The 27,998-nt window shown below is 51.5% G+C and overlaps 1 protein-coding gene and 1 long non-coding RNA gene across 2 annotated transcripts; both read left to right on the top strand.

Annotated features, from left to right (window-relative positions):
* Nucleotides 1-408: 408 nt before the first annotated feature.
* Nucleotides 409-27,232, top strand: LOC137481121 (hydrocephalus-inducing protein homolog). Its single transcript, XM_068202601.1, has 31 exons — nucleotides 409-509; nucleotides 1,464-1,600; nucleotides 2,212-2,351; nucleotides 2,439-2,621; nucleotides 2,987-3,139; nucleotides 4,161-4,400; nucleotides 4,653-4,931; nucleotides 8,035-8,239; nucleotides 8,696-8,837; nucleotides 10,770-11,394; nucleotides 11,887-12,045; nucleotides 12,474-12,661; nucleotides 12,837-13,019; nucleotides 13,260-13,379; nucleotides 15,309-15,468; nucleotides 15,581-15,753; nucleotides 15,910-16,108; nucleotides 16,795-16,894; nucleotides 17,373-17,472; nucleotides 17,960-18,128; nucleotides 18,401-18,640; nucleotides 18,960-19,025; nucleotides 19,643-19,847; nucleotides 20,224-20,456; nucleotides 21,031-21,182; nucleotides 22,121-22,433; nucleotides 23,439-23,826; nucleotides 24,171-24,313; nucleotides 24,655-24,876; nucleotides 26,057-26,217; nucleotides 26,728-27,232. Exons 1-31 carry the CDS (start codon nucleotides 409-411, stop codon nucleotides 26,852-26,854), a joined length of 6,006 nt encoding a protein of 2,001 aa, XP_068058702.1. The 3' UTR covers nucleotides 26,855-27,232.
* Nucleotides 5,348-5,874, top strand: LOC137481013 (uncharacterized). Its single transcript, XR_011003255.1, has 2 exons — nucleotides 5,348-5,486; nucleotides 5,787-5,874. It is a non-coding gene; the product is annotated as an uncharacterized lncRNA (long non-coding RNA).
* Nucleotides 27,233-27,998: the final 766 nt, after the last annotated feature.

Genomic DNA, 27,998 nt, shown 5'->3' with positions numbered 1-27,998 from the left:
GGCTGTGCTGGTGGTGCTCATCTCCAAGAGGCACCAGCTTGGTCCTGGTTCCCTTTCAAAACAGCTTTTGTCCAAGCTGCCTTGGTACTGGCTGGAGGCAGGCAAGTTTCTGGAGCTCTGGAAGGTTCCTGGTTGGTCTGTCTGCCTGGCCAGATCAACTTTGCTAACAGTGTCTGGGCAGGCAAAGGTGCTGGAGTTACTTCCCTGGAGATGAGGTCCTGCCTAAGAGAGCAGGAGGTGTCACAGACACTGAGCAGTCGGACAGGAGGACCCCACACCCCCTCTCAACGAGAGCAGGGTGGGATCCTTTCTCAGGTGCAAGCTGGGCCTTAGGAAGGACATTTGCTAAGCAGCCACTCTCTTCCCTTTCCTCAGCCAAGCCCTCAGCTGCAGGTGAACACGGTGAGGATGCTGATAGAGAAGGCTTCTCAGGAGCTGCAGCAAAAGCTCACATGCCATCCCCCAAAGAGCATGTTCCCTGATGAGGAGCTGTGCCAGAGTCTTGTCAAGTGAGTAGGGACTCCCATCCCCATCTCCAGGTGCCCTGTGGGGAACACCCAGCCATGTCCCCTTCTGCTGAGAGCTCCTTGTGTCTGCAGAGCTGGGAATAGCCTGGACTCAAGAAAGGGTCTGGTCCCAGTGGCTGTGACACGCTACATGGGAGCAGCAGAGTGTCCTCCCTTCCCCAGCACCACGCTGAAGCTTTGGACTGCTCAGCTCCCCACAGGTGTGGGGTTCTGTCCTTAGAGCTGGGGGACCCAGTGCAGACCTTCAAGCCCTTCCAGACAGCATAAATTCTGTCCCTGCTGACTAGCTCTGAAAGAGACAGCTCCTTGCTGATGTCTTGGTTCCAACTAACAGAGTACACTAAACAAAAGCAGAAGGGAACTGCACACGTCAGCAAACCCTCTAAAACCCAAAATCAGATGGTTTGAATCCTGGTGGGGTGGCAGGGCTTATCTAGGTAACTTGGTCCATCTCTTTGCACCATCATGATGCAGCACAAACATGGGAGGCTTCAATTCAGGAAGAAGATGCTCTGCAGAACAGATCATGTGATCTGGTTGCAGAGCAATGAAGATTTCCTGTGCAGGCAAATCTTGTTCCTAGGCCCCAAAGCAATTTCAGGCTCAGGCTGTACACCAGACTAAGCAGTTTCATTGAGACCAGTGGAAGCCCAGTGGACTTGCCTATACTGGCTTTTCATGGCAGAGCAGCTGTGGCCAGTGTCCATTTTAAACTAATTTTATTTTCAGGTACCATTAGTAGGTGATAAAACCTAGGACCTGCACTCCTCCTTACTTCCCAAAGTCATTGCCAGGTGGTCAGGCCATGGGTTTCATGGGTTTGAGCTAAGTTTTTGCAGCAGTGAATAAAGAAACAGCCACTGTATTTGTATCCTCCATCCACTTGGATGTGTAGCCAGGCTGTGGTTTAAGGACTGTCCTTACTCCTCCTTGCAGAGTTGAGCTGCCCGAGTATGTCCTGGACATGGGCGCTGTCCATAAAGGTTACACTGAGAGAAGAACTCTGGAGATCACCAACCCTGAGCAGATCCCAGTGTCCTTCCAGGTTGATCTGTCTGTCCTGCAGGACACAGGTAAGCATGCTAGAGACACTTCCTGCGGGCTTGAAGGAGGTGTCTCAGACAGATTAACTTAAGCCACTGAACTTGGGGAGGTTTCTGAGCTTTTTCTTCTCAGTGCCCCTGCTGGGAGCTTTAGAGGCTCCATTTGGCCAGCCATGCCCAGGGACCTGGCCTGCCTGTGGCTGCCCTGATGCTTCTGTGCAGAGGCCAGATGGGCTCATCACCCTGGTCACCTCTCAGCATCTTCTGCCCTTGGCTCCCATGAGCATCAAGTTTCTATGAGCACTCCGTGGGCTTGTTTTGGCAACCAGTGGGGTCTGCTGTGTTTTGGAAGTGCTTTGTTTGGAGTTCACACTGTCACAGCTCCTGTATTCAGCCTTTATTGAGGAAACAGCCTGTGAGATCCTCTGGTGGATCAAAAGAGGCTTCCAAAAGAGGCCTTGAGGCAAGGCTGCACTTCCATCACACAGTGGCTCACTGTGTCTGAGGGGTGTTCAGGTGCACTCTTAAGTTTTTGTCCAGGTCACAGCATGGCATGGGGTTTTTCCCCAGACCTCTCAACCAGGACACCTGTAAGGCCTTAACATGCTTATGACACATTTTGTGTTTCTCATGCATCTCAGCTGCTTTATTTTCACCTCTTCAAGGTTTCAGCATGGAGCAGGTGCAGGGCCTGCCCCACAGCTACACCAAGACGTTTGATGTGCGCTTTGAAAGTGCCCAGCAGCCACGGGGTGATGTGGATGTGCTGCTGCCCTTAAAGGTACCACAGCTCTTGGGGCTGCCAGCAGGCTGGGCACAGCAACAGATGTCACCTGCACCCTCCACTGAATTCTCTGTCCTTCTCCAGCTGACAAAAGGCCCCACATATAACATCCGCCTCCATGCCACTGTGTCTGAACTGTTGCTCGAACTCTCCAAGAACAGACTGCACTTCTCTGACATCCTCGTTGGGCAGTGCAAGGCTGAGACAATCCAACTCTACAACTGGTTCCGAGTACCCTGCAAATGGTCCATCAAGCCTGTTCTGAAGGTAAAGCACAGGCGACATTGAACATGTAACTTCTTGGTTGCGTTTTCTTTGTGACTCTTGCCCTTTCTGCTGCTGTGGCTGCCTGAGCACTTGGGTCTACAGCGTGTTTGAGGAAGTTTCTGAGGGTCTGGGTCAAGGCTGGTTTGCCTGGACCTGTTCCATTAGCTGATGCTTTGCTTTTCTGCCATCTTCACCCATTCCTCCTCCTCTGAGGACAGTAGTTCCCTATCTGCCTGCCTTGTCTACAGGGCTTCCCTCCAGCTCTGGGCTTTGGGGCCACACTTGCTTTGGCTGTGGGTGCTCTCAGCACCGTATCAGTGTCTCAGAGCATGAGGAGACCTCACACAATGGGTTTCTGTGCCCAGAACAATCACCTCAAATACATGACAGCAGCCGTACGTCAGAAGCGGCAGCCGCTGGAGGATGAGCCCTGTCCCTTTGAAGTGACGCCCTCCAAAGGAACCCTTGGTGCAGGAAGGTGGCAGAACTTGCAAATCCGGTTTACACCCAAGGAGGAGGTGAGATTGGCAGGTGTCAGCCCGGGAGGTCTGTCAGGGCTATCTGGAAATGAGGGCCTGGTGCAGAGAGTGTGGGGTATGAGCTCTGCCTTCACAGGGAGCTTTCTGCAAGGCCCATACCCAGCGTGGCTCAGTTCACCCCACAGAGCACTCCTGTGAGATGTGCTTTGAAATCCCCACAGTGAGCTTGCACAGAGAGCATCAGGGCTGCCTCTCAGCACATGGAGGGGATGTGCCCAACTCCCCTCAGCCTCCCCCTTGCCTGGCTGTATTTGCAGCTGCGACACTCGGTGCAGAGCAGCCGCCCACTCGCAGAGTATAATCCTGGAATGGCCAGTCTAGGCTCATCCTGCTGCAGGACTGACAGACAAAACAGCCACCAGACACCTTCCTGGGCACAGCGGGACAGACACCTGTAGTGGTGTGCTGCCAGCAGTGCCTGGGGCTCTGGCCTGCCTGCACATTCCCATGCAGCTGAAGATTAAACTTTTAAAGGATGGAGCATTCCCAAAAGTAGTTTGCCTGTGGCCGCTGGGTCTCGGAAACTGGCAGTGTGTACCAGCATGGACACAAGTGCTTCTGTGCTCACAAACAGTCCCAAGGATCTTTTAATTGCTCAAGAGGCGTAACCATCTTGTGTCTGACTTGGACCAGAGCCAAACACTAAGCAGAGAAGATGACCCTTATTTCTAGCCAGCGAGAGCTCATTTGACTCTCTCCTGGAGCTGGTGTTTGCCTGATGCAGCAGTGCCAGGACTGCATGACTAGGTGAAAACACCCGACAGTCCATTGTACATCCATCTGCTACCAAATATCCAGTTACAGTGCACACCAGGATTCATCCCAGTTACTCAGACCCAGACTACTAGAGATGCTGTAGTCCCTAGCAGAAGTAAATATCTGGTTTCCATTCACCTTGGAGGGACTGATAACACCCTGACCGTGGGGGAAGCATTGTTGTATTTGGGGTCCAGTCACCTGGAACTTCATGGATGAGTTTCCTGCACTTTCCTCTTTTCAGAGGTCTTACAAGAATGAGCTGAAGCTTAACATTCGTGGGAGCAGCAATCATTTAAACCTGCACCTGTCAGGACAAAGTCTGGAGCCACGGTTGGAGTTCAGCCCCCCAGCACTAAAGATGGGACGGGTGCTGGTGGACAGCGATGGGGTCGAGGCCACAGTGGTGGTGAAGAACCCATGCAACTTCCCCATTGAGTTTTACTCCCTGGATTTTGATGAGCAGTACCTTGAGGAGGAGGAGGTGAGGAGGCAGGTCTGGTCCCCATGTACATGCTGCCCAAGCTTCACAGCACTCCAGCATTCCCAGGCTTGTGCCAGGGGATGGAGGCAATCCCCAGGGCAAAGCCAACTCTGCTGACATGCTGTGGGAGGACCTAAATAGTTTGTGTTGTTGGGAGGAAGGGAGGAGACAGAAAAATGGGTTTGTTGAGTCTGTGTGATGAAAGGCAAGAAGAGGAATCTTGTGTATGGTTTCTCTTCCCTACACACACAGATCCTGCGGATGGCAGTGGGGTCTGAGTACCAAAAGAGCTTTTTAATGCCTCCATGTGCTATGGGTGAGACGCTGTCACCAGAGGTGCTGGAGGACCATGAAGCACAGAAGAGGCTGAAGGCTCAACAGGCAGAGTTCAAGGCCATGGCAGAGGCCAAGGCCAGGACTGAGGCTGAGGCTGAGGCCAAGGACGAGGCAGCAGCAGGTCAGAAAAACAGTGAGGGTTTGGCCGTGTCTGTTTTGACTGTGGTCACAGCTGGGACTCCAGCCCACACACCCTGAACTCTCTGTCACCTTGCTCTCCAGGGAAAGCCCATGCTTTTAGCAGCTGCCTGTTTCCCAGCTTGGTGAAGGAGCTCTTGGGTGAGGGGCTGTGGCATCCTTTACCAACCCTGAGTGTAGCCAAAACAAGCTCCTATCTGCCTGCCACAGACTGGGCAAATAATCAGGATATTCCCTTGTGTCCCTTAGCCACAAAGACCAGGATTGGATGAGTTCTTCAGCCAGTAGGACCAGGTCTAATATCACTGGCTCTTTGATATTTGCACCTTCCTAGCAACAAAAGAATAAGCACATGTTACTTTCACCAAGTTTCCTTTCTGGGATCTGAGGAGATGGGGGAAATGGTGAGGATCTAAGGTAGGCAGGAAGCTGACTTTTCCCCCTGGTTTTGCACTGCAGCATATCACAGGACGGAGTCCATGGTGAACGTGACTGGTAGTCCTGTCTCTCGGGCTGTCATGCGCCACCTGGGCACTGACCCATCTTCAGAGAGGCGTGAAGCGCAGCAGCACAGAGGGATTGTTGTCATCGTCCATGGGCCACCCCGGGCAGGTACGTCAGCTGCAGCCCAGGGCTGCAGGGAGAGGGGCAAGCAGGAGGAATGCGTCCTGGTGGGCCATGGTGCTTAAGGCAAAGTCCTTAGCTGAACAGGAGGTGGAGTAGATCCTCTTGGCTTTAGAATTCAGAGCTTGTACCCACGCTCCAGCTGCCTCCCCCATGGCCTCCCCTGGAGGGACTCTTGCTTTCCCACTGCCCTTTTAACATTGAAATCTTGTTGGAGAGTTTTCCAGGGCCTGTCCCTGTAGTGCCTCCTGTGCCAGTGTCACCAAGCAGTCCCCCTCTCTCTCTCAGGAAAGACAGAGATAGCAGCAGGCCTGTGTCAGTATTATGATGCTGCTTACGTGTCCATTGACACCGTGGTGAAAGAGGCCATGGCCAACGATGGGAGCCCAGCAGGGCTCTGTGCCCGGGAGCTCTGCACCAAGGCTGCCATGGAGCCAAAAGGCAAAGACAAAGGTAATGCTGCTAAGAACCCAGAGCCAGTGCTTCAGAAACCCACCATGACTGTCCACTTCTGCTTACTCACAGCAGCAGTTTTTCAGTCCTTGGGTCTCTTAGGGAACATGGCTGAAGTGCATCTCTGGCTTGTCTAAAAAAGAAAAAAATTCAATTTTAAGGGCTCAGTCAGGGGTTTTTTTGTAGCCCCCTTTGCTGCCATTCTTGCCACATGGTTGTTTTTCTAGGGGTAGTGAACCTGTCTCTTTCCCAAGGATTTGTATTTCCTCAAAGCTGAATCGAGCTTGCTCCTCATGGGCAGCAGGCAGAACTGCTGCCCACTTTAACAAAGAAAAAGCCTTCTGAAGTGGCTCATTAAGCCACAGGAAGACTGACTATGAGTGTAACCTTGCAAACGAGAGGAAGGGAAGGACGGCCTCCCAGAGGAATTTCCAATGAGAGACATGCTCCAGATGAGCTCTTTTCTCCAGAGATTTACCTATGGCCACTGTCAGGTTACACAGCTCGTTGGGCTGTTCTCCATGTGAGACTGGAGACTTCTATGAAACTTCCTGGGCAGTTGGTACCCTGAGCCCTGCAGGGTGAGGCCAGACCTGGCTCAGTGCAGGGGGAAGTTTTGCATTGCTCAGTTTTGAACCTGGCTGGGCTGGGAGCTGGTGGAAGGGAGAAGAGTCTGGGTCCCAACTGGGCTTTTCCCACAAGAAGGATTTAGCTTCAGTGGAGATGGGTGATGCAAGTGGGGCAGGGCTGCAGGTCTCCACAGGAGAATGCTGGATGGGTGCAGTGTATGGAAACAATACTCCTGGAGGACGAATCTTTGGCTTGATCCGCAGGGGAGCTGCCATGCGAGCAGCATCACCTGCGGGCACAGTTGTTAGGAAGGACATGGTGCTGGCTTTAAAATCAAATATGGGATGGTGTGCTTTACCTGCTGGTAGGAGAAGCAGGGAAGGAGATGCTTCTGGGAAACAGTGCTGCCAGTGCCCAGCAGACTGGGGAAAATGTGCTGTGTTCCTTCCAGGGCCCAAGGTTATGCCTGTTGTAGGGAAAGGTGCCTATTTGCTTTACAAAGCTCCCTTGAGCCATCTGTCCCCTGTGCAGGTAAAAAGCCTCAGCTCACTGCTCAGACCAAAAATAAACAAGCCTCTGGGGAAAAGATCAACAGGAATGATGCCAAAGGCAAGAACCTTCCAGCACAAAAGAAGGAGCCAGCCAGCAAACCCGACATAAAGGACACCAAGGTAAACATGATCTGCCCTGGTTGATGCCTGGGACCTTTGCATTGTCTTTGAGATGAGCAGAGGCTCTGTGCCAGCCAGGGCCTGGTATAGTGCCTGGTCCATAGTGCCGTGACTTGGGCTGGGAATGTGCTCTGGCAGACAGCTCCGCTGGTTGTCAGTGGTTTGCTGGCAAAGTGCAGTCCTGGCTAGTGTGGCTGCAGGCAGCGAGCAAAGTGCTGGGAGGCTGCACTGGGGGCTTGCAAGCTTGGGTGTCTGCTGGCCAAGGGATGGTCCCTCCAGGACCATCCCCTGGAGCCCCCAGCCTGCACTGCAGGGTTGTTCTAGGTTCCACCAGGGAGGAACCCCAGCTCCAAGCCCAACAGTGGGAGTTGTTCGGGGCTTTCCACTGTGGTTTCTTTTCCTTACAATGGTTCACATTGCAGTTCACAGTTTCCACTGCTCCTGCGCTACAGCAGCTGAACATCATCAGCAGTCATGGGGAAGAGCTGAACTGCTTGAGCTGTGTGCTGCCCGAGGACCTGCTGGTGGACATCCTCTGTGAGAGGCTGAAGATGTGTGGGGTGGGGGAAATGGAGACATTCCTGCTTCGGAGAGACAGCACTGGGGTACAACTTGGAGAGGAGGAGGAGGAGGTCTGTACATGCTGCTGGAGGATCCTGGACTGTGTGCAGGGAGCCCTGGGGGAAGCTGCAGCTGCCCTTAGTTGGCAGAGCCTAAGGACAGATCCAAGCTGCTCTTAGCTACTGCACTTGGAACAAGGATAGCTGGTGTCATCTGGGTTTACGGTGCAGCTGCGAGCCCCCTGCATGCAGTGGCTGACTTACTCTTCCCTGTATTCACAGTGTAAAGACTGCTACAAGGGAGTGGTCTTTGATGGCTTGGAGACCCTCTTTGCAAGCAGCCTGGAATCTTCTCTGCTCTGTGTACTCAGAGCTGTCAAGAATTGTCATCATATCTACATGGTGAACCTGCATCAGGATTATGCTTCTTGGAAAGCCAAGGATGAAGCTGAAAGAAAGAGGAAGGAAGCTGAAAGAGAGAAGGAAGGTGAGATATCTCCTCTCAAATCTTCTCTCTCAAGCCCTCAACCTTATCTCTGTGTATCTGGATTTGCAGCAGAGCTTGTAAGAAATGTTTTTATTAATCTGTTTACCTTCTGCCTCAGTGTAACCAGCACTCATCTCAGAGCTGCAGGAGATCTGAGGTTTAAAGACTCACCTTAATCTCTAACATTAAATCTTGGGCACAAGTGTCAGCTGCTGTAGCTCAGTGACAAACGACTGTCCTCAGCCTTGGTGCACTTAAGCCAGGCAAAGCCCAGGAACCACACTGCCCAGCCATAGTTTGGGGGTTTGTCTGAATTCTGGAGCAGGGATATGAGCTCCCCAATATCTCCTGGTATGATAGGCTGGGTCAGGAAAAGCTGTGAATCCTTACAGCTCACCCAGAGCACCCAGCTCTGCTTGCAGTCACTCATGGTTTCTCTTCTGGTTTGTGCTAAAGAACCGCTGCAGGAAAAAGCTATTATGAGGAACACAGAACGTGTCTTGGAAATGGATGAGGACGAGTATGACATCCTCCCTGAGGAGAAAAACCCAGAAGTGGATAAAATAATACTGGAAATGAAGAGTATACAGCCCGAGGGGTGAGTAAGCCTTCCATGGGTTACTGCTCAGGGTCCCTAGAGGGTCTCCCTGCTCCAAGGACTCTGAGCTCAGAGGTGTTGGATAGCAAAGGTCAGAAGCAACACAAGGATGGCCACTCTTAGCTCCCTGGCTACTAAGAGAGAAAGGACCTTCTTCTGTTGAGACAGAACATCATCTTCTCTATTTTAGTGGTGAGCCCTCCCAGCTTAGTTGCTGCCTGCAGGGAGCTGGGCTCTGGGCTTGCCTTGGCACTGCCTGTAGAAGTCTCTTCAAATCACTATGCTGATTCGTGCCTTCTTCATCATCTCCCTTCTTCACCAAAACAGCGGGATTGTGCTATGGGCAGGTGTGGGGCACAGACAAACCCTTGGTTTGGGTCCTGGTCCTGCCACAGATGAAGTCCTTGCAATGCTGAGTTGCCAGGGTTCTTCTTATGGTGGGACACCACCCATAAAAGCTCATGTCCTTTAGGCTCCCCTTCAGCTGCAGCAGTAGGCAAGGACAGGAGAAGTTCTGCTCCAGCCAGGCAGCCCAGCTCAGGACACATAGGCAAAGTGTGGAGCTGGGAGGGGAGGCTGCTTAAAGCAAGCCTGTGCATCAGGACTTCTTTCAGCCCAGGCTGAAGTTGGTTTCATGGGGAGGAGATGGATGAGGCTGCTTCAAATCGTTTCCATGGCAGATAGCACTAGTTTGGCTCAGTCACAGCTGGGTTCCAGCAGGAAATCAGGCTGACAAGAGCCTGTCTTGCAGGAGAGGAGTTCCTGCAGCCTTTGCTTTCTGACTGATAGGATTATTCTCATTAAGGAGCAGGCTATGCCCAGGGAGAAGAGGGCTGAATGAGCAGAGGAAGAATTGTAGGAGGGATAAGCAGATGTTAGCAATCTGTGTTCTGCTTTAAACTGGGAAATCAAGAGACCAAGAGCATTTTCAGGCATCAGCGCAGAGTTGGTGGATCAGCCTTTGGCAGTGGGCTGGGGGTGTCTGGCTGTGCCTTAAGAGGGAGGTTGCAGTCAAGACTTTAAAATGGCAAGGCTTAGGTTTGGCTGGTCCTGGAGGTCCCCTTCCACCATTGCGCTCACTTGGGATGTTCCCAACCTCTGTGGGTTGAGGAAGATTCATGGAAATGGTCTCATGGTTCTGCCTGGCCTCAGGGTCAAGGAATGAAGTGCGGGGCCAGCCAGGACTAGCGAGCCCAAGTTTCCGGTGGTGACTTGACACTGCGGTGGAGTCCACAGCTAGCTCAGGGGCAACGCGGTGCCATGAGTGGGGAACAGCCTCCCCCTGAAATGAGGAGAGCTGAACCTTAGAGTCGCCTGCTCTACAGCTCGAATGGTTGTCAGCATCAGGGAGCAGACAAAAGAGGAGAGGGAGGCTTTTGGTGTGTAATTCTGAGGAAGACTTATTCCTTGAAGGGAACAGGGACCAAAGAGCCCTAACACTGGTGTGCTCGGGATTTTGTACAGCACTAGAACCGGGGGTGGGTACAATTTCTGAACCAATAGGGAATCTGGGAGGGAGGAGTGAAAGGAGTGGGGAGTGAAAGGAGTGGAATATAATTCAGGGAACAATGGGAATAAAGGGATGCAGAGGGTAGGTCACATGGACCAATGGGGTGTCCTACATTAGGGAAATTCCAGAGGGGCAGAACTGGCAGGGGAAAGGTTTACAGGAGACTAACAGGGAAGGGTCTAAAAAAGGGGCAGATTTTACAGGGATGAATAGGGAAGGCATTAGAATACAGGGTGGGGATTACGGTGATTGAAGGGTAAAAAGGGGAGGTATATAACTTGGGAACCGTCTAACTTGGGGAAATGTAAAATACAGGGATGAACCGGAACAGACCATTGATATTAACTCATCTAACAAGCTATGAAATAAAAACACACCACAACAGTGACTCTCAGCAATGTTTTCTACTTTGTTTGCTGAAGGGAGCTGAAGGAGCTGGCCCAAAAGCTTGAAGAGGAGGCAAAACCTTTAGAGGAGGAAGAGAGGCAGAAGGAGGAAGAGAAGCAGAAGAAGGAAAAGAAGGGTGTCTCCGTGGGGAAGCAGCCTGCAAAACCAGAGAAGAAGGAAACCAAAGCCCCAGAGAAGGGAGAAACTAAAGCCCCAAAGAAGGGGGAAACGAAAGCCCCAGAGGAAGGGAGAACTGAAATCCCAGAGGACCCAGCTGAGATGGAGAAGAACTTGATCTTGAGGTTTCAGATCTATGAGTCATCACAGCAGAACGTCGCAGAGGTTTTCTCCTACTGGGACAGGATTCAGGGTACCGTGCAGTTACCTGTGATCCAAAAGGGACACAAGTCCCAGCCTTCAGGTGAAAACAAAGGTCTAAATAAGACCAGTAAGCCTCAGGAGAAGGTGAAGAAGCCTGAACATGAACATGGAGGCCAAAGGAGTCTTCAGTCATCTCAGCTGGGGACGCAAAGTGAAGCTGCAGAAGGGGCAGTCAGAGACGAGCATGTCGGGGTGCCATGCCTGGACATCCAGGTCTCAGATCCGAAGGCCATGATCGGGGAGATCCTGTGGGATGGGAAGCTGCCAACGGAAGACCAGGTAGAACCCTGCAAGGCTCAGATCTTGAGCTTGCCGTGGTCGTGGGCCCTGGAGCATTGTGTCCCCCCAGGTGATAATGGCTCAGAGCATTGTCCTGGCCCCTGATGATGTTCCACAATGACTCTGTAGCAACTGTGTGGATGGGGACGTTATCACCATCCCTCAGCTGGACAGGAAGTGGGAGTGCTTTGTGTACAAGTATCCCATCTGTTCAGAGCTTCCCAGCCTGGAAATCATTATAAACAGTTCCAGGACAGGGCAGCTCATAGTCATTGTTTTCTTCAGCTGAGTCACTTGGGAGAGGTTTCTCTCCCGGTCCTGCTTGTAGCTCTTGCCTCTGCTCTGGAGCCTGCTCACCCCACTGGGCATAACAAAACACTTATACTTCATAAAGGTTAAAAACCCCATTGCCAAAAGCTCAGTGCCTTTAAAGAAGGAGTTGTGAGGATGAAGGTGACAGAAGTACAAGCAGCATTTTCTCTTCTGTTTTAGATGCTGAAACATCTGGGACTGCATCCCAACAGCCCTCCCCTTCCCCCTGCTGCTGTGCTCTCCACAGTTGAGTACCCAGAGGAGTGGCTGGGCCCTGCAGAGCGTGTGGAGCCCTTCACCATTGTGGCATCGGGAGGTGCTGCCGTGGAAGACAACCTGGTGGGTGCTCCAGTGGTGCCGGCACCGAAGGTGCCAGGGCAGGGACCAGGCTAGATGGGGACAAGGGGCACAGGTTGGATGGAAAGAGAGCATTGTGGAGAGGTAGTGAAGATGTGATGGGGCCTCGTGTCTGCAGGTCTCCTTTCTGTCAGGGATGGGACAAAAGAGGCAGCTCTGCTGGAGACAGAGCAGTTCTGTAAGACAAGAGGTAAAAAATCACTTACAACCATGAACTTCCTTTGAGGAGAGGGTGTGAGTGAGAAGGAGTGTCCTAGGCAAAACAAGCACCAATAAGGAAGACCAAGTCCATGGGCAGGTGGACTTATTTATTTATTCTCTCTTCCATTGGTGAAGAAACCCCCATTTTGCTTTCCAGGATGGGGATGTCTCAGGGCTCACCTCTCCCTCCCTTTTCTCTCTCCCCTTAGGCCAAGGCCCCTGATGTGAAGGGCAGTTCTGCTGAGGGCCAACCAAAGACAGGCAAAGCAGCCAGCAGAGACAGCTCTGCAAAGGAGAAGCAGATCTCCACACAGAGAACAGAAAGTCCCCAGGATTCCTCTGCAGCAATATCCAAAAGTACACTGGAAAGTGCCTCAGTCCCCACAGAATTCCTCAGGTGAGCCACACAGGAGGAGGTGATGTCTCTGCTTCTTTGGTCCTCTTGCCAAACAAGGTCCATCGTCCCCAGCTCCACAGCGACCCGGTGCCAGTGCCTCCATGGGATGGCGAGTGCACCCTCCTCGCTTCGTTTGCTCCTCAGCAATGTCTGAAGCCTCCTCTTTAATTGCCAGGCTGAAACGGTACCGGTGGATAGTGCCTGCCCACGGTGAGGTGGAACTGAAGGTCCACTTCTCTGCCAAAAAGCCAAGGACGTTTGAGCAGACACTGAGGTTTGAGCTCGTGCAGTCGAAGCGCCAGTACGAGCTGCCCTGCAGTGGCACCGGCCTGTACCCCAGCATCAGCCTGAACCCACGGTAAGGCTGGCCCCTGGCAGCCTCCCACACCACAGCTGCTCCTGAACCACAGCCAGGGCTGCCCCTTGGGGCTTCTGGCCTGGGCAGATCGTGCTGCCTGAGGTCGCCCAGCACCTCCTCCTGTGCTGGGAGCTGGGAAGGCAGATGGTACCTCAGCCACCAGGAAGGGTTATGGCTTTCTGACTACATTTCCTACTCAGAGCATCTCATAGCTCCTCCTTCCCCACTTTCTCTGCCCAGGGTGGTGTTTCCACAGTGGAGGGAGACCATGGAGGAAGATGAAATCATCTTCAAGGAATATGTTGAGAGCACAAAGCAATTCCACTTTGGACCACTGCTGTGTGGGAAATCAAGAGAATGGTATGTGCTCCCTGCTGGGCCTTGTACTTTTCTGGACATGCCTGGAGAGACAGGCTGTCCTGGTGGCACCATCCAGGGCAGTCCCGGGCAGAGTCCTGGGAGACACATGGGTTTGAAGGACCACAGATGTGAACTTGAACAGATAAGAGGCAAATGAGCCTTGGAGGAGTTGCTCTCCCTGCCCAGTGGGTGCCTTGGTGGCTGCCTTGGTGGCCAGAGCCGCATGCTGCTGCCAGTCCAAAGGTGATTCAGGGGCACCTTCTGTCCCCCTCCACATCTCAGCTTCACCCCTTAGGAAATTAACTTGGTGATTTTTGAAGTGCTTTGAGCTCTGCAGGTAGCCTGATCTAGCAATTATTCTGTAGATGGTTTTGTAAACCTTTCATTAATCTGTAATTATTAATAAGATTTTATGGTTGACCTGCCAATGGGTGTTGGGGTGCGGGGGTCTGTTGTTGTCGGGCCTTACTCCCTGATTGGGATGGCCCGGAAAGGTAGAAAAGTCTCTCCTCCAACCCGAGCTTCCAAAGAAAGGCTCAGTAGTCTTCAGTCGTCCGGTCTCAAGGTAGTTTATTGTATGTTATCTAAAAGATTTCTCCCTGAGCTGCTGCAGTCCGTTCAGCAGTCAGGCAAAGGCACACTCCGACACCCAGGGGGCTGGTGCCCTTTTTTATATCATATATTACGTATTAGATGTTTACAGTTTTCCCCCAATGCCCATCACCTATATTGAACGGTGACTTTCTACTCTAAACCAATCTGTGAGTGCCAACATCACCAAGAACATGGAGGTTAGGAAGGAGAAAGAAAGAGGACAGGGCACACCCAAATCCCTCCATCTTAGAACTTTTGACCCCCATGTACAAAACTCAGACCCCTCTGTACAAGGCCTAAAATCCCCCTGTACAGCACTCAAAATTTCTTCATCTCACTTTGTGACTACTTCTACTATAATATCTAAACTTTTGTGATTTCTTGTTCTACCTTAAAAGTTGGTAAATTGTTCCATGGATCAGGTTCAAAGCCACAGGGGTCTGTGGCTGCATTCCAGGGTCTCAAATGCTTTTGACCTGGGCCCGGAACATCCAAGAGTGTCCAAGGGACATTCTGGGTTCTGACATTGGAGGGAACGTACAGCAGGAATTACATTTTCCTGTAATGACATTGCATCCTCACTGCTGGATAAAGTCTGCCTAAACATATTGCCATTGAAGCTATTGTGTATTTCTACTTTTACTGTCACTCGTTTTTATAATAATATTTAAGTTCTTGTCTCTATAGGAACTCTGGAGGGCTAGGTCTATTTTGACAACCCAAGGAAATGAAATCAAAATAATTTAAAAAAACAGACAATCATTAGCCAGATTGATGGATGGTCTGGGATTTCTGTTTGCCTCTTTTACCCTTTCACTCCAAAGTCATTTCCACACCTGAGAGAAGAGTCATTTGTTATCTTTTTGCTATCCTCTTGGGAATTGTTGCTTTATATTTCTTTCTCAGACTTTGAGCTAACCCATGAAGTTCAAAGCAGTTTCATGACTTTTATGAAAAAGATTAGCTAACCTCTTTTTCCAAAAGCCTTTCTTTATACCCTGCAGGGAAGGCATCCCAAGAAAGAAGGGGAAAGAACCCATGTGCCTGGTGTGCTGTTATTTTTCTAGGCACCTTTGAATTTATGTTGTATTAAAAACTCTCAAAGTGGCCTGAGCATCATCAGGCTTCTGGGCTGGAGGCACCAAGTCCAGGGGAAGGCATCAGAGTAAGGCAAGAATGAGCACACGCCCATGCCCCTGACTGGGATCCATTCCCCTCACTTGTTTGTTAGAGCAGGGTCTTGCAGCACCACTTCCTCGGGTGCACACGGTGCTCTCCTTGATGTGTGGCAAAGGCAACAGTCTGCTCTGCAGCCTTTTCCCTTTTTGTGGACAGGTACGAGGCCCAGAACTGTCCCAGCAACTCGGAGAATATAACCATCCTCAACAACTCCCCCGTGGACGCAGAGGTCCAGTTCTCCTTTGAGAATGCTGGGGAAGCAGAGACGTTCCTTTTGGACCCTCCCAGCATGGCACTGAAACCAAAGGAGAAGCAGGTAGGAGAAGGGCAGGCAGAGCAGTGGCCTGGGGCCATAGAAGTACCCAGAGGCTGCTCCCCCTCCTCTCACACAGAGCTCTTTTGATTTCTTTCTGTGGGGCTGGGCCCAGGAGCTGACCATTTGGGCATACCCCACTTCCCCTGGCTTCCTGGAAGACAGACTCATCTGCAGCATTGGGAAGAACCCGGACCCAGTGGTCTTTAGCCTGTGCTGCCGCGGGGTGCACATGAAGCTGGACGTCAGCCCCCTGGAGCTGTCTTTTGACAAGCTGCTTCTGCACAGGTCAGTCATCCCACAAGCACTCCAAAACTTGTGACAAAGAGAAAATGTTTGACTCTGGTTTCCAGGGCACGGATGGAGCTGCTCCAAGGTGCATTCAGTGGCGAGGCTGGTGTGAGCATCCAGCAGCTGATGCCAAGTGCCTTCCTGTCTCTGCAGGACTGACAGCAGGACCTTGGTCCTGAGAAACAACACCCTGCTGCCCATGGCCTGGCAGCTCAGTGGGCTGGATGACCTTGTTGAGGACTTCTCCTTGTCACAAGATAACGGCACCATCGATCCCCGCTCAGAGTTTGAAGTGACAGTGCATTTCGAGGCCGGGCAGATTGGCAGCATTAAGAAGAGCCTCCGACTAGAGGTGAGAGGGGCTGTGCCCTGCCTGGCAGAGCAGGGCACAGTGAGCAGCTGTGTGCTCCTAGGGACAGGGTCAGGAAGAGCTGCACCTGACAGACACAAGGGTGCTTCTGCCTCTACACAGCGTTTGCCAGAACGTGCAGTGCATCCACATCCCCCCAGATAACCTGACGCTGCATCCTGAGCCTGTACCACAACCACCTTGTCCCTGTGAATGGTTGAAGGTTGTTGTGTTGTTGTACAGACTGCAGTGTGATCTCTACATTCCTCCTGGACTTTGTCTAAAGCTCTTGCACAGTGCAACAAACTCTCCCTGTGGGATTTTGTTCCCCATGGTTTATGGGCTGCATTTCAGAGAGGGTGCTAGGTGATTGGAGAGGGTTGTCAATGCCACCTGTTCTGAGACATCTCACACTTCCTGTGGTTGTTCTTACATCCCTGTGCCTCTCAAGGATGCTTCAGCAGCAACATTCCCTGCTGTGAGAGTGCAGAGTTGGGTTGATAGGGTTTTTTACTGCAGCAGAATCCCACTGGGGCAGCGCATGAGATGAACAGGTTAGCAAAGCTTGGGAGTCCTCCAACGCTTGTGAAGCCGGGGAGGCCATAGGGGAAGCAGCCAGCAGAGACAAGGACTTACAGGCTGTCTACCAAAAGAATAATCTGACCAGTCTTTGTTTCTTGCTGCCTCAGGTTTCAGATACAGAAAACATCCTGGGGATTGTTCAAACTGAAAACATCGAAATCTCTGCAGAGGTCTATGACATTTCTCTGAGCCTCGATATGCCTGAAGGTCAGTGGATACTTCCCAAACAAAGCAGTCCAGGTGCACTGCATTACCTTGGGAGGTGGGCAACCAAAGCACTTGGGATGGGATGGGATGTCAGTGCACTGACAGCCTTAAGTCTCTCCCCTCTGAACTTTGAAGTGTGCAGCTCCATGTGCAGATTGGATTTGGGGGCTTTGAAGCAACAGTGACGTGAACAGGCAGTTGGCAACCCCCACAGGCTCAGCACAGCGTATAAAGTAATTGGATTTATGCTTGGAAGTGAGGAAATGGGAGCCGAGCTCATTAGCTGCTGAGCCTGCAGATATTTTGAGTGGGAAGAGAAAGGGCAGACAAGTAGCTGGAAAACACTTCCAAGAATGGAAACTTGCTGAAAAGGGTTTTGTGCCGAGACCTCCATGTAGCTTGTGACCTGGTGTATTCTGCAGCAGCTCACAAATGCCACAAAAACTGTGTTTGACCTTGGTCTGTGGGTTTTCTGCAGGTCCAGATGGAAGCTTGGAATTTGGAACCATTCACGTCCTGGATAATGTGAAGAAGGTCCTGAGTCTGAAGAACAAAGGGGTATACAACATTGAGTACAGGTGAGTCCAGCTGCCTGGTAGTGAGCATTTCCTCAGGTTCCCAGGCTTGTGTTCTCCCTCTGTCAATGGCTAGAACCTGTTTCCATGCTGGCTACCTCATGGTAAATACAAAACCTGGGCTCTCTAATCTCAATTATTCTACCAGAGAATCTAGCCCCAAACCAGCAGTTCTTCACAGCTCAGCTGGAGCCCAAAGGAGAGCCCCAGAAATTTCAGCCACTGAAATGCTGAGATTCATTGCCTTTCTTTGATGGTCACCTCCTTTCTCTTTCTGAGACTCTGTAAAGGAGTGAATGAAAAATTTGGGTCTCAAGGTTTCTTGCAGTAACCTCGTGATTGTCTGCACTCTCTGTCAAGATCCAGGATTCCCTGAGCAGAGCTGGACTCTCCCTTTTCTTTTTTTCTGGTCCTATGCAAAGTCCTGGCTGTGCTGGTGGCACCTATACTTTTAACTGCAGAGATCTCCATTCCTTCCCTTTCTCCCCAGTTTCATGCTGAAGGGTGCAGGTCCCAGGATGCAAAACGTGGCATCCTACTTCACTGTTGAGCCTCAGTCAGGCATACTGACTGCCTCCCAGCCTGATGTGAATATTGAGATGCTCTTCCACCCCACAAGTGAAATCCTCCTCAAGAACAAGCCCATCCTGTACTGCCAGGTGAGCTGCCTGGGCCAGGCTGCGTTATCACACGGTGTTCTGGGAGCATATACAGGATAGGTGTCTAACGGAAGGAGAGCTTTAACTGGAGAATCCCTCTCCTACGTACACAAACAAAGGCTTTCAAAACCATTTGGGAGGCTTCCTTAGTGCAGCTGAGAATCTGACTCTGGAGGAGGTCCTTAAACAGGGAGGGGTAAACAGATGGAGGCTGGGGGCTGGGGTAGAGGCTGGCCTCTTTGCTTTGTTTACCACCCTTCCTGTGGACACAGGTGATAGATGCCAGCTCAGGTGAAGGAGGCCAGGCTGTTGCCAACATCCCAGTGAAGGTGTCAGCAAAAGCTGAGTACAGCAAGTACAGCATTGAGCCTGCCTCACCCACCGACTTTGGTAGCATGATCAAGGGCACCAAGAAGACCCGGACTCTTGTGCTGAAGAACAAAGGCATGCTCAACTTCAAATTCCACATCCGCCAAGCACCCGAGGATGCATTTGCCTTGGAAAGCAAAAGGTAGGAGAAGCCCTGCACCACCCTTCCTGTCTGAGGAGGCACCACCCCACAGCTGGTATATGGCAGGCAGCCAAAGCTATCATCCATTGGCATCCCTGGCTTGGGGAAAGGGAGCAAAAAATGTCTCGGCATCCCCATGTGTAGTGCAAAGCTGGTGATAAAGCTGCTCTGTCCAGCAATGGGAGCTGCAGGCTGCTCTCTGGGAGCCATCAGGAGCAGGAAGGCTTTCCTCTGTGGGGAGGAAGGCCAGCTTTGGCCTCAGAGAAAGGCAGGGGAGCTCAGCGTGACAGATATCTTTGCTTTCTCCCCTCACTTCAAAGCAAGGGGAATCTGCTCCATTGGCTACAAAACTCTCAACAGGAAGGAAATCGAGCTCTTCAACACAGGTGAGTGACTCCTGCTCCCCAGCAGTGCTGCTGCAGGGGATGTGAGAAGATGCTGCTGTGCCCAGGCTGGGGGCTCATTGCCACAGGGTGGGACGTGGTCTGCAGGATGGAGTCCAGTATCTGTTCCGTCCCACTGAGAGTCCTGTACCCTGGCTCTGACCTGGAGCTGTAGGGTCAACAGAGGTCCTGTGCTTGGTAGCTGCGAGCCAGCATAGGTCTGTGAACACCTCAGAAGCAAAAACATTCCCCACTGAACTCCCAGTCCACAGAGTTCAGACAACATTGCTTTTTCTTTTTCCCGGTCCCCTACCTCTTTCCTATCATTTCTCACAGCTATTTCTGTTCTCCTGTAATACCTCTGGAGGCTGAAGGATCACAGCTACCACCTTCATTCTTTACACTCAAACTCCTTTCTCTCTGCCACCTGGGACAGGCTTGCAGCTCCTCTTGGCTTGTGGCTCTCAGCCTGGGGCTGCCTTTGGGCCGTGGAGTCATCCTTCCCTGCCCTGGGATGGGGTGCTTGGGCCCAGCTGGAGGCCAAGGCAGGACATACTCCTTGCTGGGGTGCTCAAGGCACAGCTATTAGCCATCAGCCTCTCCTGGAACTTTTTCTGCAGGGTCACCTCAATCTTGGCATGTTCACGGTTTCCCCCTGCTCCGGCTCCATTGGTCCGTGGGGCCAGCAGATGATCAAAGTGGAATGCCTCGCAGGGCAGGAGGGGACATGTGAGGAGCAGCTCTACATTGACATCACAGGCAGAGACCCCAATGACAATCCCCTCGGCATTCCCTTTACCCTGATTGCCGAGTCCTGCCTCCCAGGTACCTACTGCCCACAGTTCCCTTGGTCACACCTGCTGCTGATCAGCACCTAAACGTGCTGCTTGGATAGAGAGGTATGCTAGCCCTGGTGTCTGTCAGACCTTAAAATCCTCAGAGGTTCCAGCCCTCTTCAGGTCCACCAGTGGACTCATCCCTCCCAGGCTGAGAGGGATGCATGGAAGGATAAAAGGAAAGCAATGCTCTCTAAGGCTGAGGTTGACTGAGCTCCATCCTCACAGCCAGCTCCCCCACCCAAGGCTGGGTTTAGCAGTCACCCAGGCAGAAAGGGCTTATCAAGCCTTCTGAGAGGCCAGCAGGGTCCAGACAAATTCATCAGGGAGGCTTCTCCATGCTCATCCCTCTGGTCTGTCCACAGCACTTGTTGAAGATGTCACGTTAATCTTCAAGGAGTACTTGATCTGCAGCAGCACCGACCTCAGCCACAAGCTGCAGTCGGTGAAAGGCACCGGCCTGTTCGTCAGAGATGAGAACAGATTCATCTTCAACAAGGTTCTGGTTGGGCAAGAGGCTGAAGCTCATTTCAGGATCTACAATGCAAGCCATCTTCCATGTGGCGTGGTCTTCTCCATCAAACCCCTGCCTGGAGAGGTAAGAACAGGAGGCCAAGGTGATGGTTGCCCTCTAAAGGCTGTGTGAGAGCCTGCTTTGTTCTCCAGATGCATTGCTTCCTGTGGCCCAGACTAGGCTAGCTCAGTGCAGGTCGAACTGCAGAAGAGAGCAGCAGAGCCAGGGAACAGTTGTGTGGAATTCTGCATGTCTCGGGCAAGGTTTTGGCTCACACCTCTGGGTCTTCGGTGGGAGAAGTGAATCCTTCTGAACCTCTCTTGGAAGCACACTCGGAGAGGGGCTGTTATGAATTGACATGTCAGGGCTCAAAGCAGAGCATTTCCTCAGGCTCCCTGGCTTTTCCTTCTCCTTGAAGGCCAGTTCTAGGTTATTGCAGGGTCTTCCATGCAGTGCCCACCTCCCATATAGGCTAGGGCAGCTGCCAACACTCAAAACACACAATGCTTTAGCATCTCCTGGGAGGGAGAGAGCCTGCCCAGGGAAGCAGGAAGGAAGACACAGTGTCTGGGGCTGTTCTCAGTAATGCATTTATGTATAAAACTGTGTCATGTTGAAAGGTGTTTTCTCCTAACACTGCTCTCTGGGTTCCCCCAAGGAAAAGAGCCCTATCAACAACATTTTCAAGTTGGATCCAGTCAAGGCGTCCGTTCCTGGCTCATCCTGTGCTGTTGCGAGGGTGACCTTCACCCCACCAGACGAGCAGAACTACAACTGCACTTTCACGGCTTCCCTTGACATCCCAAATGGGTAACTGACCCTGTGAAATAATGGGGGAGGCCTCACTGATAGCTGCCTCTCCACTGGGAAGGCACAGACCTCTTGTTAGCTCTAATGCTTTCAGTAGCCTTAGGCAGAGTACTTACCATGAGATGATCTGGGAGTAACTCTTAGATAGAGCAGAAAAATGAGGCTGATGGTTTATTCTGTATGAGAAACTATGAAGACAGGGAAATACTAGGTAGCCAGTTGGAAGTTACTGAGATGTGCTGCAGCTGAGCTGGGCGTTTCCAAGGACAAAGGCTTAGATGAAGCAGTTTCTGTGCCAGCAAGTCAGCAGGCACATTTTCCTCTTTGTTTCTGTAAAATTAAGTGATCCTTTGTGATTCCCTGGCATTCATTAAGCTGTTTTATGTCAGTGATTGGAGCTGGTATGAAAGAGGAGCCTAGTTCCTCTGCCCTGGGACCTGTGTACTGGGGCTTTGACTTGCCCTTCATCAACACTTTAGTGGCTGAATTGGAACAAGAGAAGTCTAATTGCTAATAAGCAATTGCTTTTTTACTGTTCTTGGAAATGATCTTTACTGATGGTGACGATGATTTATTTTTGCCTTCTTGCTTTTGTACTGGTTTCATGCTGTACTTTTGCTTGTTGCATAAGTCTCTCCTGGCTGCAGCCAAGAGATTTGCCATATCTCATCTGGTGCCTCACTATTTACCTGCTGTACTGCATGATTCAATTAAGTGAAATTATTTTTAACTGTTATTGTGGAAGGCTCTGGCTCTTTGGAGCAGATTCCTCTTGTGAATGGCCCTGAGCGGATTGGGAAGAGGCTGGTGGGGGGGCTGTGTTGTGGGGTACAGGAGCACCAGGCAGGGAAAACACTGTGGGTGGCCCTTGCTGCTTCACTTGCCCAGTGAGAAATGGGTTAGTGTCAGCTGAAATTGTTTCTGTGCCTCTCCTGCAGCTCTGCGGAAATTAAACCCAAAATCCTGACCTTCACCATCAGCGGGAAGGGGCACGAGCCGCAGCTGACAGTCGTGTGCCCGAGTGCTCGCAGCAAGAGGGGAAACGCCGTGCTGCGTTTCAAGAGGCTCCGGCTGGGGGATTCAGAGACACTGCCCCTGGTCGTCCGTAACAATGGCATCATACCTGTCAAGGTGAGGAGGACCTGCTCAAGGAATGGTCTGGTTTGGGAACAAGTGCTTGTGGCACAGGGGAAGGGTCCCAAAAAACATGACAGAGCTGGGAAGAGGTGTCAGAAATTCTTTTTAAGCAAGTAACTGACATCTGTTCTCCAAGAAGGGAGTTCTTGGAAATTTTCCATCCAGTCTTTCTTCTTTAAGTTGAACACAAGAAAGGTGGTGGAGTATTTTCCCCCGTCTCTCAGGTCTCCTTCTGTTCTCATGGACATGTGTGATTTCCCAGTTCCACTAGATTGTATTTGATCCCCGTTTCCTACATTTTAAGTAGACTTAGATGTGGTTTCGTTCATGTGGTTACATTCTGCTCATTACTTTCTGTCCTGTTTGCTTGTGTATCAGTTCTATCCAGATGCCTCTGAACACCCTTTTTTCCAGGCTGGTTTGATTTAACTTCTGTGCTAAGTGCTGCTTGTAGTGGAAGAGGTGCTGGGTTCCCATGTGGGACCAGCAGCACTGCGGTGTCAGTTCCTGTGCCATCCTGTACTCACCAGTATCGTTGTGCTCTGGGTTCCCTTTTCTCAGTTTATGTTACACCTGGAGGATGAGCATGGAGCGTTCTTCTTGAAAGGCAGGATCTCCACACAGAGGATATTCCACACTGGAGATGTGGAACAGGAGGACTCCATTGGAAACGGTAAATTCATTAACCATGAAGTGTGATCATGCACAGAGGGAAAATGTGGGCCCTGCTCTTGGCTTCTCTGAGCAGCAGCCAGATGTTAGGCACAGTTTCTTTTCTTGGGCTCTCTGTCTCCCAAGCTTTTCTTGGGGACTTTTTGCAGGGTCTCCTCCTAGCAAGCTGTAGGAAGTTCTGTTCTTCTAGACATGGTGGGTTGAGTTGTGGGCGACTGTCACTACCTCAGTGGACCCTCTGAGGTATTTGCTGCATGTGGGAAGGTACCAGCCTGAACAGACACAGCCCTTAAGCACACAGCCAGCAGAAACCAAAAGCACTCTTTGGCTCAGCTTTGCATATGGCTGGAGCTGGCTGGAAGCAGATGGAATGAGGGCTGGGCATCAGCCTGAGGTTAAGCTGCTTAAGTGGTGCTGTGTCTGGAGGTGGCAGTCTTGTGAACATAGGAAGAAGGTCTGGAGCCACTGGGGGTAGAACCTGTGCTTAGAAGGCAGCGGGTTTCAACCTCTTATTCCTCATCTATCCTATGGAAATATTTCCTCTGTGCAGCTGTATCACTTAACTCTGATTTCCATTGCTGTGCAGAGAGCAAGCCCACAAAGAAGTCTTTCTTCTTTCTGCGTCACGGGCAATCAACAAAGTTTGATGTCATTTTCAAACCCACCCTGGCTCAACGTCTGGAAGGGAAGATTTGTCTGTTAGTGGGGGACATCTGCATGACCCTAATAGAGCTGGTTGGTGAAGGCCACAAGGATGAATTCACCCTCAGTGGATTAGAGGAAGACACCCAGGAGAGGAATGCTAAGAGCAGTCTGAAGAAAGACATCATTGACGGTAAGAGAGGAGAGGCTGCCAAGGTGTAGCAAGGAAGAGGAAAATGTCTGATCATGTGTGTCCTCCCTCTAGCCAGGCCTGGGCTGTCACCCACGGGACTTGGTGGCCTGTGGGGGTGGCAGCCATGCATGCAGAGCAGTGTGTGCTGTGCTGCACGTCACTGGCTTAGGGATGTGTCAGGGTGTTTTCCTGGAAGTGGTGGGATGGGGAACTGCCTGGGGAACTCCCTCCAGAGGGAGGAAGGCTTGGAGCAAGGAAGCTTTGAACATGTAGGTGTCTGTGCACGTGAGGGGAGCAGGTGGAGCTCCCTGAATGCTGAGATCTCTTGCTCTCCTCCTTAACAGCTGTCAGAGTGAATCACATCCAGTTTGGGCACTGTCATATCAGGAAGCCCTGCCGCAGGACCTTCACCATCACCAACCACACCCGTACAAAGGTCATGCGCTTTGAGTGGGAGGCAGACGCCCCATTCCAGTTCTCCCCCAAGGTGAGCGTGGACTGCTCTGCCTTTTCCCGTGTCTCAAGCCCTGCCCTGGTGTTCCCGGGAGCTGACAGGGAACCCTCACATACCAGCGATAGCCCGTTGCAGTGCCACGTAGGAAATGCAGCCCCTGGCTTGGCTGGGCCAAGGCTGCCAGCCTTGCAGAAAAGGCTTCATGTTATGGGAGGTGGCACCTTCTGTTCATACTTCTGTCTATCAAACTTCACATAAATCCACTCTGAGGTGCAGATTCCTGGCACAGCTGCTCACCACATCAATCCCTTTTGCTGACAGTCTTGGCCTTGGCAGCGCTTCCAGTTTGGTCTTGACTCCCTGATTCTCCCTAGGTGGGACACCTCCATCCTGGCTGTGCCAAGAACATCACAGTGACCTTGAAATCAGATGACTCAGCCACCTTCAGGGGGCACCTTGTGAAATGTAAAGTGACCAGGATCAACTTTGAGCTGCCACGAAAGAAGGTTCCTGACTGGGATGACCAAATGTGCATTGTCACGTGGAAGGATGCCACCAGGAAAGACCCGGCAGCCAGGTGGCCTAAAAAAGAGAAGGTAAGAAGCAAAATGGCAAAAAAAAAGCCAATCCAGCTTTTACAAAAAGAACCACCAGAACACCATCACTGCTGGCTGAGCAGCTCCTGCTTCCTGTGGACACTGGACAGCTGTGAGGTTCACCAGCAGTGCATTCCAGGGGAGAGGTGGATGCACAGTGACCAGATACACTCACACAAGAGAGGGGGAAGCCTTTTGACAAGAGACCTTTAGCCACGCACAAACCATCAGTCTGTGCCACAAGCACAAGTGTTGCAGCCCATGTTGAATGGGGGGCAATGTTTTATTATTTTATCCCATTTTATGGTGTTAGAAATCTCTTCACCTCATTTGGTGCCTTTTCACCAACAAGGAGTTAAGTCTGCTGCACTCTGTCTCTTCTTTTAAAGTGGAGAGAAATCCACTTCTCCTGCCTATGTTGGTGAACCCCAAGTTTTGTCTGCCTGGATACCAGAGATTTTGGTTGTGGTCTCTGTATTGTGTGGGATATCTCATCATGGAGTAGCTCAGGCACTGTATGACAGTATGGAGGAGTCCGGAGAAGGATGATCTGCAGAGACTCTTGCTTTTATTGTCGTTATTGCCAAACACACTCATCTTGGGTGAAGGTTTTTTCTGAGTTTCTGGACCATTTTAAGGCCTCAAAACCATCTTCTTTTCTGTCAGAACATGTGAGGTTGGAGACTTTCCTAGTGAGATCTTTCACATCCCAAAATGCCCATCCTCAGCTCCCAGCAGTGTGGCTGTTGCTCCACACAAGACATCTGGAGAGCACTTTCTCCTAAGAAAAGAAGAAAAAGGTGCTTTCTAGATCTCTTCAGTCTTGGGGTTCTCCATCCACAGAGCTCCAGCAGGAGAACTTAAACCAAATTTTGAGACCTGCTGGATTTATAGAGGACCAGGAAAAGAGTCAGTCCCTCTACAAGGTTGAAGTACAGGGACTGGAACACAGCTAGAGTCTCCATGGGGATATTAACAGCTGTGGTAGTGACTGCTTTGATCAGTGGGTAGAAACAACTACTGTAGCAGAGCAGTCCCAATTTTGTCATCTTTCCAGGGAAGTAAAAGTGAATGGTCCTTTCTAGTCCCTCTATGAGGCTGATCTTGGAGGCCAGAAGATTCCCTTCTCAGCCTGACCTTCTGGGCTCTGCTCAGTGATTCCTCCCTTCCCTGTTTGCAGGTGGTCAAGATAGCCCCAGAACCAGCTCACACTGTGATGGAGGAGAGCAGCCAGGAGGTCGAGGTGTACCTCAGTGCCGTTGTTACCTACGCCCAGTTCGAGCTGAACACGACCATGGTTCAGTTCGGTGATACCTCGCCCTTCCAGACAAGGACAGCCATGTGAGTACTGGAGGCCAAGCAGGGCCCTGCGAGCGGGAGCTGCCTTTGCCCAGGGCTGGCCCAGTGCCTGCTTCCCAGAACTCTCCCCCAGCCCAAAGCGGCACAGGCCCTTTTACGTGCACACAAAGCCAAGCGGGAGATGGTGGTCAGGAGAGGTTCAATGCTGCCGTACCTTTCTGCTGAGAACAGCCATGGGTTTGCTTTCACTGCATGTCACCTGTCCTCATCTGCTCAAGAATGTGTCTGCAGTCAAACCAAGACCTAAAGTCCAGAGTAAGCCCCTTAGCTTTGATGTCCTGGGCACCATGTTGGCCCCTTCCTCTTAAACTGCCAGACTTTGAAATACTTTCTTGGGCCACCCAGGAGAGCAGTCTGAGCATGGCAGAGTTGCCTGGGGAAGAAGATGCTCCTCAGCAGAAAGTGGTACCAGGAGTCCATCAGACAATGTTACTGTACAATTTGTTTATATTTATTGGATATTTTTTGTTATTCCTCCTTCTTGCTTTTCAGTTTCAGACTATGCAACACGGGGAAGGTAGCCCTGGAATACTCCTGGGAGAAAGCTGCAGACAGTGAAGCAGTGAAGGAGTCATCCTCAACGGCTCTGACATGTAAGGGCATTTCACTTGGTAGCTGAGGGCCTGGGGAGAAGACTCTGCCACTTCACTCCAAAATATGAATTGCTTTTTCATCCTTGTCCACACATCCACTTTCATCAGCATCTTCCCAGCTGCAGCTGGAGAGTTTTCTCCTTGTCCCCATCTGCCTTTCAGCCCCTTCTGTTCTTGCTCTGCCACTTCTGCTCTGCAAAGGACTGAGCCAGGCTCTGGGGAGAGCCATGTGCTGGGTCAGGACTGGGAAGGGGGACGTCATGTCATCCCTTTGAGAAGTCTGAGACTGGGAAAAACAATGGTGTAACAAGTGAGCTGACCTGTAGCCACTGTCTGTGTGCAGTTCCCCACTCCAGGGCAAATGCAAAGTCACTGTCTAAAACCAACTCTCCTGTGCTTTGATGCAGGAGTGTGTGCTGCAGGCAGAGACTCTGCTCCCAGACGCTCTATTTCCTGCTAAAAGTACTTGGCCAGGGATGCTCCAAGTGCATCCCAGCTCTCTTCCACCTACCTGCACAGGAGGCAGAGTTGCTGGGAACACAGGATTTTGTCATTGAAAGGTGTCCTCTTCCTCTCTGCAGGTCAGTTCCTCTCTGCTGCTGTAAGGTGTTGCATAAAGCTGCTGCATCGTTTTGGGTGGCAGAAGAAGCATCCTTTTGAAACTCATCCTTCTGAGCTGCGGCGGCTGCAGCAGCTTGCCAAGCAGCAGCAGGATTCCAAGCAGCAGCTGCAGCAGCCTGAGCAGCAGGACTGTTCCAAGAACCTATTCTATTCAAAGCATGTCGGTTCCTCCCTGGAAATCTTCGCAGATGTCATCCATGACCTGCCACTATTCTCCATCAACCCCTACCACGGCATCCTTGCTCCTGGCCAGAAGCAGACCTTTCACGTGCAGTTCTCCCCAAAGTGCGCGGGGATGTTTCAGACCACCATACTGTGCAGGTGGGAAATGTCTACACACTTGCCAACTCATGCTTCTGACGGGTATCACTGGGTGATCACAGGGTGGGACTGGGTGGAAGGGACCACAGTAGGTCATCTGGCCCTACTTCCCTGCTCAAGCGGGGTCATCCCAGAGCACATGGTACAGGGTTGTGTCCAGAGGGCTCTGGAATAATTTCAGTGAGGGACACTCCACACCCTCTCTGGGCAAGCTGTCACCTACACAGG

This window comes from Anomalospiza imberbis, chromosome 12 (genome assembly GCF_031753505.1).
Source record: "Anomalospiza imberbis isolate Cuckoo-Finch-1a 21T00152 chromosome 12, ASM3175350v1, whole genome shotgun sequence".
Classification (NCBI taxonomy): Eukaryota; Metazoa; Chordata; class Aves; order Passeriformes; family Viduidae; genus Anomalospiza; species Anomalospiza imberbis.
Note: the sequence above shows the minus strand (reverse complement) of the source record. Positions and strands in the feature narration are given on the sequence as shown.